The sequence below is a fragment of the Sprattus sprattus genome (genome assembly GCF_963457725.1).
Source record: "Sprattus sprattus genome assembly, chromosome: 17".
In the NCBI taxonomy this organism is placed as follows: Eukaryota; Metazoa; Chordata; class Actinopteri; order Clupeiformes; family Clupeidae; genus Sprattus; species Sprattus sprattus.
In genome coordinates, this window is record NC_137915.1 from 10,185,012 (window position 1) to 10,197,415 (window position 12,404).

The 12,404-nt window shown below is 42.8% G+C and overlaps 1 protein-coding gene across 3 annotated transcripts in view; it reads right to left on the reverse strand.

The window, feature by feature from the left end:
* Positions 1–3,364: 3,364 nt before the first annotated feature.
* rbm33a (RNA binding motif protein 33a) overlaps positions 3,365–12,404 on the reverse strand; it is a 46,239-nt gene continuing 37,199 nt past the window's right edge. For 2 of the 3 annotated variants that reach the window (XM_080854886.1, XM_080854885.1), the window contains exons 16-19: positions 11,015–11,182; positions 9,265–9,444; positions 8,783–8,871; positions 3,365–8,101 (exon numbers count right to left, since the gene is read on the reverse strand). In XM_080854886.1, the coding sequence (XP_080711012.1) occupies positions 8,011–8,101; positions 8,783–8,871; positions 9,265–9,444; positions 11,015–11,182 (528 nt within the window). In that variant the 3' untranslated portion in view covers positions 3,365–8,010. The remainder of the gene's footprint in view (positions 8,102–8,782; positions 8,872–9,264; positions 9,445–11,014; positions 11,183–12,404) is intronic. The other variant, XM_080854887.1, reaches the window with a different exon arrangement.

The window sequence follows — 12,404 nt, forward strand, 5'->3', positions numbered from 1 at the left end:
GGAGGAAAAAAAAGACTATGTAGAATTTAAAACAGAGAGACAGAGTCAAAGGCCCCATACGGAGTTGGGATATTTATTTCATTGACTTTTACATGTGTCATTTTCAAAGAATAAATGGAGCCTTAAAAGTTTTCTTTGAATAATTTATTCTCGTGAACTCTCGCTGGTGTCACACAAATGGATTCTTATGCAGTGTGACCAGCCAATTGTGCAGAATCTATTTTTGTATATCTCAAGTAAGACGCAGAGAAAAAGAACATGTAAAAAAGAAAGAAAGAGACTAAACGTCTTGACAGGTTGTAATGTTCTGTGCATATGTGCAACTGACTGTTATATTTTGGGGGACAACGCAAACTTCGTTGGGGTCCATAAATTATATTTTTATACACAGAATTGTAAATTAGATTTTGACAGATCGTTACCGAATCACGTTTCGTTATTTGAAATAGTGTAAGATACGAGAATATATTTTAATTTAAATAGTTGCAAAAGTCTTGGCAATCTTGTGCTGTTTTTTTTTTTTTTTTTTGTGTTCAATAAGACTTCTGTTATTTTGTAAGATTTTGGTTCAGTTGTTAGAGTTGGGCAGCTCTTTCGTCTCGTGTCTGCTGTACTCTCTTTCCTTCGGTCATAGTGTCTTCTATTTCAGAAATGCACATTCTGACATCTCAGTAACCATATAGCCTCGTAGTACAAAGCAAAATGTTTCGTTGAATAAATTAATAAGTAACTCATGTAAATTTACTAAAATGTATTTTTTTCTTTTCATATTTTGTAATAGGGAAATAGTTTTATAGAAATAAAATGCAACAAGATGCACAGTTTGGATAGCTTATGATAGCGTGACCGTATCAGTTTACTTTCATGAGAGGGCAATGTGTCAAACAATGTCTAGAGTTTATTATTTATATGTTTACTATAAAAAGAGATAAAGAAAATGTTCAAACTTGCAGCTGTTATTATTTTTTATTTGCAAGGAGCGCCAAGTGGGCACCACTGATATCTGAATGACGGGGCAAACTATCGAAAACTTACACTCAAAATCCATGACACACAATTAAATGTTCCTGAAAGTTTGTTACAGACTGCACTTAACACATCACCAATCATATATAGCCTATGTCTATATATAGTCGATTTCTGCTGCCATATTCCTTATAGCCTATATGCACATAGCCGTTTAGGATTATTTAAAAAGTCAGATGTAGTTTATTTAATTTGGGATGTCTTTCTTCTACAGCAATCTCTTCTTTATACATGTGGGAATCAGGCTCTATTGATTTTAGTGCCCCAATAAGATATGAAGTTGAAGGTGACGTGGTCAGGAGGGATGGATCCAACCAACCTTTGAACTGTCTGGTGTCTGCCTGTGAAAAGTAGTGGTCCGATGTTAGATTTTAAAGAGGTTAGCCTTTCGCAAATAACTTCTGAAAAACTTGCAGACAGATTAAACAAAAGTATGTTTGTTAGCCCTAAATCTCCTTCCAGCTTCTGTGAACAGGCAAACATTTCCATTAACAGGAAGCATCGTTAAAACAAGGAAGGCTAGGCCTATTTACTCAATCCCCAGCGGAATATACACTTAAGTTAAATCCTTGTTAATTCAAAGACAAGTGACAGTTATCACGAGACTGAGTTAGTGTGTGTGTGGATTAGTTTCTATTTTCATGTTAATTCACATACAGAGTTGGCTCAACCAAGGCCTACTGATGCTGTCCAGGCGAACGTGGTGCTTTCAGATGTCATATTATAGGTTTGTTATGTTATAATTCGATCAAGCTGTCCTAGAGATTAACCCATGTTGAAAGTCTGACTAAAAACACGGTGTGTAAGCGACATCTTGTGGCTTGTGGCTGTAAAACAGCATATTCTTCTAAACCTCGCACCTGGACAGGTGGGTCTGGCCAACCAGACCCTGGGACTGATTTCACTGATGTTTTATCGGGCTATTTTCACTAATAGAAGCACTTGGCGATTAAAAGTGGCTTGCCACTGGGTTATCGGTTTCACGCAAATTGGTAGGCCTAGCAACTACTGCTTATGGGAGGCTATTAGCTACTCGAAGAAAATATTTAACATATTTTGAGGCATATTCCATGAAGTCTGTCATTACCACTATAGCACATATCGGCCTACAGTCGGCCAAGTCATGCAGCGGACCATCTTGTTCTCCCGAAGATTTTCCACTGGAAAATACCACGCTACTATTACCATAAAAGCCGTTTCATTTCTACTTTCTATAAAAGAGCATTTTATTTTCTCTTGAACGATGCCACTGTAGGTGATTCAACTGGTGATTACACTGACTTCGTGGTTGGCAAATTTCATAGGGTACAAAGACTCAACATATTTAGGCTCTAGGGACTTTAATACAGAATACCAAGATCCACGGGTAACAATAGGTTATGTCTAATGCGTGATACAGGACAGGCCAAAACGCCTATTTAACCAACACTAGCCTATTCTTCATAAACAAATTAGACCTTTTTTTTACACCCAATAGGCCTACTTGGTCATTACGTTATGTAGACTAATTCTAAGGGGTTGGATTATTTGTACTAATAACAAAATGGTTCCTTTCATTTGTTACATTTGCAAGGCAATGTCATGCTCTTTCGACAAGGCCTCTAACACTCTCGGAGGTACAAAAAGATGACATTTTAATTATGTGCATTTCAGTTGCCGAAACAAAAGATGTTTGCGCAAATCTGTTCACTTGCCTGTAGGCTGCAGCCTGCTCAGAACAGTGACAAAGACAAGCGAGAGCCCCAGCTTTGAAACAGCCCACTGTTTCAACAAGATAAATTCTTCTCACGTCGCCCACATTGTGTATGCTGAGGGGGGTTGTTGATATTGAGAGGTGGAAACTTGCCCCAGACGGAGTGGCGAGTCTCAGTCTGCACGGTGACCTCGGCTCTACTGTCGAGCGAGAGCATTCCTCAGAGCAGGTAAACACTAGCCGCTAATCCCTACGAGGGCCGCGCGTCTGTCTGCTCGGCCGCCCGCAAAAAGAGGCTTCAGCCAGCGTTGACATCAGCAAACATCAGCAGACTGCTGTCTTAGAAAACATTCAGATGCTCGATTTTTCCATAAGGTGGCGTGTTTAGAACGCTTACTGCAATCTTTCATTCACATTCAAGTGTCATAGGTTAATGTTTCATGAATGTTTCAAGACAGACCAATATGGTGACACCTCAGACCATTTCAAGTGTCATATTGTAGCTCCCCAGCTATAGGATTATAGTTGCAGTCAGCAAAGTGCTTCACAGTAAAACAATTACCTAACACATTCATTGTCTATGTAATAAATACAAAACAAAGGTTTCAGTGAAACATGTTTATTTTTTTTTCTAAAATTTCATCAGACTAAAACCCAAGAGTTCATACACTGGTTTTGTTTTTTGGTCAGGAAAACATACACTGAACAAGAAAATATTGACAACAAAGGTTCTGTTTCACACTGTTGCAGTTTGGACAGTTTGCTTTGTATATTGACAGATGAGCATCACAAGTCAAAAAAACATACAGGTCCATGTGAAGTTACACAATTACCATAAGGAGTTTGTCTGAAATTCTTCAGGACAGTCAATACTATACACAGTAACAACTTCGATCTTTCTTGTATTTGTCGAACACTGAAAAGTGCATGTCTGACAACACCGTTGGACCAGTGTACAAAGGGTGGATTTTTTTTCTTTCTTTCTTTTTTTTTTTTTTTTTTAAGTCTTTCATTGTGTGTGAACCACGATGTCTCAAAGCTGTCTCAAAGTTGTGTACCTCTCCGGCTCAGGCTAAGAAACAAAGGAAATCCAGGAAGCTGGCCTTGCCTGCTCAATAACAGAAGGGTTAAGTTTATTCACCAGCAGCAAACAGCATCAATGCAACATAATGCATTGACAAAAACCAGAAGGGACAGAGGAGAGAGGGAGAGGAGAGAGGGATAGGAGGGAGGAGAGGCGAGCATAAAGAGATGAGACTAAAGTGAGAGGTTCAGGTGTGGAGGATTTGGAGGGAGGTGAAAAAAAAACATGGTTTAGAAGAAGATTCATTAGGTAACACAGGTCCCGTCCAAACTGAATCCACGAACCTGCAAACAGAATAAACGGTTACTAGTGAGAAGGGGGTCCATCTTGTTCCTTAGCCTGAAAAAAAAATCAGAGGTCAGAACACAGCCATCGTCCACGCTCAGCAACCTGGATATGCAGAGAAATGAAATACAGAAAACAGAAACTTAACAAAATGGACCAGTGAGTCCAAAAATATCTGGGCCAAGTGTCAAAAAACAGTTGATCATCTCAACATTGTGTGCAACAGGAACCTATCCATCAGAATTAACATTTGCACCCAAAATCCAAACCAAAATACCCAAAAGATTTAGCTATTTCTTCCACTCAGTCCATCCCAAAATTCTCTACGACACGGTTAAGGGAAAGTCCTGTAAGGTCTTCCCAAAGTGTGCCTTTTGAAATGCCTTTACAAAAGGTACTATTAGGTCCAACATGGGCCTGGGTTTAAAACATCATAAGACAAGATCTTATGAATTGGTAGGCATCTTCAGTAACTGATCAGCATAGCTGCTACTTTTCAAATCCACAGGATTCACCATAAAGAATATAAACCACATGCAAAGACACACAGGGCAATTATTACCGCTTCATCCAAATGTAAAAACATCACTTAACCTTCATATAATAAAATGCAATAACTTAGAAACCATTGTAAGAAAACTAGAAAAAACAAACAAAAAATAACATAAAAGACAAACATGGAAAATAACACTTATTTTTACGGCAATTGTCAGGTTCAGAATTTGTGGATATAAACCACGAACATCTAAACGTAAATAAATATTCCTTCCATTATTTAACGGCAGCATTCATTTGGCTGACTTGATCAGGTGGATAAGACTAAAAGGTTTATCTTAGAAATCAACCACAAACCTTACTGTAGATATACCTACAGAATTAGACCTTTCTTGGTTGCTATACCATATTGATTGTCGAGTAGCTTTTGGGAGAGGGGTTGTGTACCCCCAGAACTTTTTTGCAGCCAATACCCACGTACAAGTTCACCACACACTAAGCAAAATACAGACTGTACATGATCAAAAGCTTTTCATTAGAGTTTCGTCAATCTTTCTGTAAAAAAATGTGTGTCAAATGCTTGATACAAGCTACTAAGCAAAATAACACCTTACACAACAAACACAAACCATCTTCAATTCCTCTTTCTACAATCAATAGTCTTCACCAAAAAAAAAGCGTATTGAGGAGCAGGTCATACAACCACACACACACACACACACACACACACACTTACTCACTCATAAACACACATACATACAAGCAGGGATAAGGGCAGTGGGCACTGTTAAGGACACAGATCATCAAAATAAAACGTGCTAAAACTTTACCACCTACGTAGTATATTACCATTACCATCATCATCATCATCATCAACCAACAATGACATCACACAGAGAATAGTAAAATAGTGGTTCAATGGCTTCACGTACCCATAATGATATGGTATATACATGACCATGTTTTATTTTTTTTATATTAAAATGCTTCCAAGGAAGCTTGAACTCATGAAGAAACCAAGGTCTCTCTGTCCTAGATACAAACAAAACACATCTAAAAGGTTGAGTCTACTGACATTTATCTGTATGTGTGAAGTATGTGTGGTTGAAGCGTTTTGCAGTGTTTGCAGCACATAAATTGAAGTCTTTAGGTTCTACTATGTACACTGCGGAAAAAGAACCCGGAACCACTGTGGTAAACATAATACTAGTCAAATAAAACAAAACAAAAAAAGAGTCACCTTACACGTTGTGTACTGTTCAGTATGTACATGATCACCGACACACAGATAATGGCTGCTCCCACTGTTTAGAAGACGCCATGCTCCTCACAGTCAAACAGAGAAGAAGTGCCTCTGTAGCGCTACGTTCAAGATAATGCTGCACCCGCCCTGCTCCTACAGTTTACTCTTTGGACTTGTTCTTAATTAGAATGGCATGTGCTATATAAAGGCTGGGAGATGCACATTTGGGGGAAGGTGGAGATTCTCATTGATGATTTATTTAAGTAATGTAAAGATATTTACCCATTTCTACATCTCCTTCTGTGGGTGGGGACATGAGTCGGTTTGCGGACATTAACGATGCAAAGGGTTAATTTACAATAGATTCAAATGAGTGGAAACTGAAGGGACACGACTGTCTGCTAACTGCCGGCATGCGAACCCTACTTTAAATGCTGGAAATATCAATGCATGCATGCCAAGAATGATGATGTCCAAAAGGGAAAATACTAAAGCAAGGAGAATCCTTGTAGAACTGTACACAGATGGGAGTGGCATGTACTTTGCATACAAACGTGAATACTCTGAAACTCCGACCAAACTCAAGATATTTACCAGAATCTAAAATCACTGATTAACACTACGCCAAAAGAAACACAATCTTTTCTGACTTCGATCCAGTGCCGAAACACCTATTTGACTGACACAGAGCATTTTCCCCTAATGCAGATAGCCAGTGCCCAGCAACTGACGCATTACACTCTACCGTGGCAACATACCACCAACTCAACACAACACAGCAAAACAAAAAAAAGCCCAGTCTAACCGACTAAACAACGCGGCCAAAAAAAACTACAGCTATCAGTCAACCTCGCATTCTCACACCTGAACCCGCTTTAACGTCAAACCATAAACAAGCTGAGAAGGGCTTCCGCCGTATAAGACTCAAAAGATTCACAAGGAGCCTCAATTACTTTGGAGACCTCCTTTGCACTTTACGGTATGATGTCCTCTGTCAATATGAAGTTGCTTTCATCCTGTATGTACAACGATAACTAATTCATAAAACATAAGTAAAAACAAAACCAAAGCGTGTCATTAAAATGTTTTTCTGTCATGCCAGTTTTTGTGCCGTTAGACTATTCTAGTATGTCGTCATGAGAAAATAAATGATGCCAGCCTCTTGGTAGGTGAGTTAAGTTGCCTTAAAATAGACCCTAATATCTGTTCCACAATGAAAATAAACTATCCACACAATGCCAGTATATGCCAAAGCCAGCCTGTCGACTAAAACTCCAGATCATGTACTAGTGTTTATATGCTTTAAAGATAGTGAAATATTACCCAGTTGTTATTCAAAGAAAAACAGGTTGTTAAATATAGTGGCCACTGAAAGCACCACTAAGTAGATCATATTCTCCACTAGGTAGTGCTGTTTACCCAGTAAAAGCTGCTATTGGGCCCTCAGAACTCCACGGACATCTTTGGGGTGGACAATGGACATGAGATCAGTGGTCAGACACCACCCCCTACAGGTAATAAATGGCACTGCCATAAGAGTCGAACCGCTCAAGGTACGGGCCAAAATACTAAAGAATCTACCAGTGGGGAAAACTGAATTTTATGGGACATTTGAGGCTTACATTTGAGGCTTACAAACTACTACAATGTACAAAAAGAATGATTCTAATAGGAGCGGGGTGCAACCATTACCAGGTGTCGACTATTTGGTTTTGGTATGTGTTGGTTGGTGTTGTGTTGGTGTTGGTGTTGGTGTTGTAGCTGTGACAAAACACTCAATCCTCAAGTCTCTCTCTTATTAAGGGTACTGAAACAACTGGTGCCAATGTAGCAACAACCAGTCTAGAAACATGACTCCATTCTCCTCAGTGTGAGGGCATTCACTGAGGGAGCATACCGGAGACGGTTTGTTCTTTGGGCTCTTGTTCAGTCAGGCGGTCTCCTGAAGGTGGGCTGTCTGAGCAGGTGCTCCACTGTCGTCGGGCGTTGTCTCCACTATTAGAGAGGCGTGTTGGTCTAGGGTGGTCATCCCCCCCCTTCCTCCACAGAAGAGCCTCAGAGATGCCAGTGTGAGCAGACTGTTGGGCCTCCTCCTCTCCTCTCCTCTCCTTTGACCCTCAACACCTTCCATCCAAATCCCCCCCCATGCCTCCTCTCGTCTCTGGTCGAGCCGCTGCTCTCCTCTCAGCCGTCGATGAGGGACACGTCAATGTGAGACAGGTCGATCATGTGCCTGTGGTGATGTGCGAGGGGTTCGGGGTGAGACATGGGTTTTCTGTGTCACACAACGCAGAGAAAGAAGCCTGACTACCTATTTGTTAACGTTTGCATCCCGGTGTCTAAATCACATCTAACAGTTATCAAAAAGAACTCTAACTGCACCAAAAACATTGCTTTTATCCTAAACATGTTAAAGTGTGCCAAATAACAAGCTGCCATGATGACATGTAACATGTGGGGAGCCTTAAGCATTTCTATCTGCTGTGATGGGCGACCCAAATGTGTCACATCAAACAGGTCTTAGACACCTGACATCCATATTTTTGTCATATTTTTCTATGTATGGTTAAGTATCTCTATGTTAACAGTTTGGGATGTAATGACATGTTTATGTGCAACTATCATCCAAATCCATTCTGGCCTCTATTACATCCATGTCAATCCTACTTATGAATCCCCATCTAAGTCTTAGGATGTATCCCCTCAGACACAGAGTGGGAGAGCTAGAACCCAGGCCAGGGGAGGTTCTGTGTGTAGTTGCTCACTGGGTGTAAGACTGGCCTAAAAACCTTTTTATTCAGAAAGGCGTTTTCTACCTTTTAAAAACGTATTATTCTTTAAACTATGCTTTTGTTATGGGCTGTTTTTAACTATGTAGCACTCTGACATTCTGTTTGAATATAGAGTGCACTACAAATTAAATGAATTATTATTTATTTATTATTAAGCAGCTTACCTGTGGAAACTGAGCTGGAAGCTCTGGGCATGCTGTGGGTTCAGGAACTTGGCGATGGCCTTCCTCTGCTGGGGCACCATCTTGAACGTCTGTGGAACGCAGAACAGGACCGCATTTATTTATTTTTAAGATTTGTTTTTGGGCTTTTATGCCTTTAATTGATAGAGCATTGAAGAGTGGGACAGGAAATGAGAGGGAGAAGAGGTGGGGAGTGGACAGGAGAAATGACATCGGGCCGTCAAGCCCGAATGTGGTCAGGGCTACTGTTTTCGCCACAGTCCCCCCCCCCCCCCCCCAGACTGCATTTATACAAGGCCACTCTCAAAGAGAAACTTGTGCAGCTACCACACTGCGTGAAACACTACTCATTTCGGATGCAAGATCCACCTAACCGAGCAAGTACAGTGTCTTGCATATCTTTTTTGTGTGTGAAAAGAGACCACAAAGAGATAGAATCGGCTTTGTTTTGTGGCTAAACATACCGCGATGGGTCCGATGGACTGCAGCAGGTTCCTGAGCTGCTTCTCCGTGGTGGAGGAGGACAGGCCCTCGATGGACACGGTGGTAGGTGGTTCTTCCGGAACATTCCCACTCTGTCTGGTGGCCATCATACGACCCCCGCGGGCCACACCGCCTCGGCCCCCGCGCCCAGGCATCACCACCTGAGAGAGAGAGGGAGAGAGAGAGAGAGAGAGAGAGAGAGAGAGAGAGAGAGAAAGAGAGAGAGAAAGAGAGAGGGAGAAAGAGAGAGGGAGAGAGAAAGAAAGAAAGAAAGAAATAAAGAAAGAAAGAAAGAAAGAAAGAAAGAGAGAGAGAGAGAGAGAGAGCGAGCAGAAAAGGGGGTGAAAGAAAGAAAGATGCATTTAAGAGGGAAGGAAGCAGAGGAAGATAGAAGGGAGCGAGTGAGAGGAAGACAAGACAAGAGGGAAAGGAGGGGAAAGCATCCATGATGAATTCATTTATGCACACTTTTCACACGAGTGACACTGCAAGACAGGCAGCTCTTTTCTCCTCAAACATCTCCTGTCATTATCGTCACTACCGGTGTGCCGCGTCCCATGATCTCCCGTGCTGTGAGCTCTGAAGTGTGCCACACACAGCACAGAGCACAGAGCACAGAGCAGAGCAGAGCAGCTCAGCTGAGGGAGGATGGGTCTGGTGTCCCTGAGCAGAGAGGAACAGGAACACAGCCCAGACAGGCACAGGAGCCAGACGGAACATCAGCCAGCAGCCCGCTCCTCTGATGCTGTCAGACAGCTGGGGGTTGTGTGAGCGTATGGGTATGCGTATGCCTGTGTGTATCTGCACGCATGTGTGAGTGAGAGTGTGTGTGTGTGTGTGAGTGAGTTTGTGAGTGTTTGTGTGTGTGAGGGAGGGAGTGTGAGTGTGTGAGTGAGTGTGTGAGTGTGTGTGAGGGAGTGTGAGTGTGTGAGTGTGTGGGTGAGTGTGTGTGTGTGTGAGGGAGTGTGAGTGAGTAAGTGAGTGAGTGTGTGTGAGTGAACAGGGATCTGTACCCCAGGGAGGCAAACAGCCATGTTGAAGGTGGATGTATGTGACACTTGTTCCACACCTCCTTGGAGATGTTGCCGTGGTGACAGGCACATCAGGGAGGCTGGGGGGAGTGTGTGTGTTGTCCCCACAATAGCGACCCCCTTCCAACCCCCTCCCAAGCACCACAGCAGGTGCCTTACTGTCCAACATTATTAGTCAGGCTGCTGTGTGTGTGTGTGTGTGTGTGTGTGTGTGTGTGTGTATTTTCCCTCCACAGAGGTTGGACCCCAGAGACACAGAGGGGCGGAGCAGAGCCGACCGAGAGCCCTGGTCCCTCATGCTCGACTGAAGGTAGCAGAAAACACCAGCGCTTCCTTCAGGTAGGAAATCTCACGCTGTGATGCACTGAGACACTTCCACTGGCACTCATTCTTTAACCAGTCCTTGAATTACCAGTGCTCAGAAAGCATTATTGTTTCATTCAGTAATAATGGACACACACCAAACAGCACATCAAGTGTAGACATAAATGATTAAAAGGCCACTAGAGATATGTCAGAGTAGACATATATATGTATTGCAAGTGAATGCACAACAGAAACATGCAAGATCTTTACAGAGAAAAAAAACATTAAATAATATTCATGCATACCCACAATTCTCCATGTTTGCTTTCAAGTAACAACAATAACGTGAAGTTTGTGTAATTAAATGCACTTTAAGTAATGACCAGTGTCGTACCCTGTTGGGCTGTGGGACGCCCCTGCCTCCCGGTCCCGCGGGGAGCTGTGTCTGTCCGGCGGCTCCCATGGTGACCTTTCTGATGGGGAGCTGGCGTGGCTGCGGGGGGAGCCGGCCGATGGGCTGCGGCTGTTCCACCGGGACCGGGGTCTCTGGAGCCTCTCCTCCCTAAAGAACACGGCATCATGTTGTTAACACTCACACACCGACACAGCTCTATTCACCCATGCCCACAAGCCCACACACACTCATGTGCTCCAGCAGGAGGTGCTTAATATAGTTACACCACAGGGAGAGACAACTGTACCAAGCAAGTCGAGGTGGCAAAGCTTTAAACCTGATAGGGCCGTTAACAGTACAGATCTTTCATCTTACTTACGACCACTGCCTTTCAGGCCAGGTTTGATTTCCCATTGGAACTTTTTCGGGTCTGGTTTGACAGTTCTATGCATCAATTCTTTGAACATTTTTGTGCGTCTGAGTCTCCTAAAACAATCTAGAAAAACAGTCTGATCTCATATCAGGTATCAGAATGTAGAGGCTGTGTGTTAAGTCCTCTACTAGAAGCTCCTCTCGCTGTCCTTTTTCAACATTAAAGAAGGCTGCATCCGTAATCTCCATCTTAACTCCCTCCTCTCATTCTCTCTCTGTCTTCTTTTCAGGTGTCACCTCATAGGTCTAATGTTCCCCTCCTAGAAGAATCTCCAGCACCTTCCGCTTAACAAAAGAAGACAAGACGAGAGTCCACACTATCTATGCAAGCCGTCTGCCAATCACCGCGTAGATGGTTTAATCCGGCTCTATAGAAATCACTTCCACTGATTACACACGTCTCTCTCGGGCTCTTACACATACACAGACACACACACAGATACAGACACACACACACACACATTCTCAACAACCCTTCCTTCCCCTGGCCGCTTCCCACTCCTCTTGTAATATTGTCGGTGAAAATGTAATTTGCCCTTATCTGCGTTAAGCCACGAGAGGAGGAGGATGATGAGACGGAACCTCTTTCTCTGCTGTTCTTCTGCAGGTATTATAGCGCTGAGCCCCCTTGCGCCGTCACAAGATAAGTGAGCCCAGTCTTATGGATTGACACGTATTCTCGCACTCACACACACACACACACACACACACACACACACACACACACACACACACACACACACACACACACACACACACACACACCTGAGTGATGGGCTGATGGGACGCAGGGGCAAAGAGGAAAGGAGAGGAGCAGAGGAAGGAGAGAGAGACACACAGAGGGAGAGAGAGAGACAGAGATAGCATTGTCGAGCAGCCGTGGATGACAGCATCTTGGAGGCTGCATCTGGAAAATTAGCTTTGCAGCGTGGTTTCATCTCGTCTCTGCTGCTCTTTC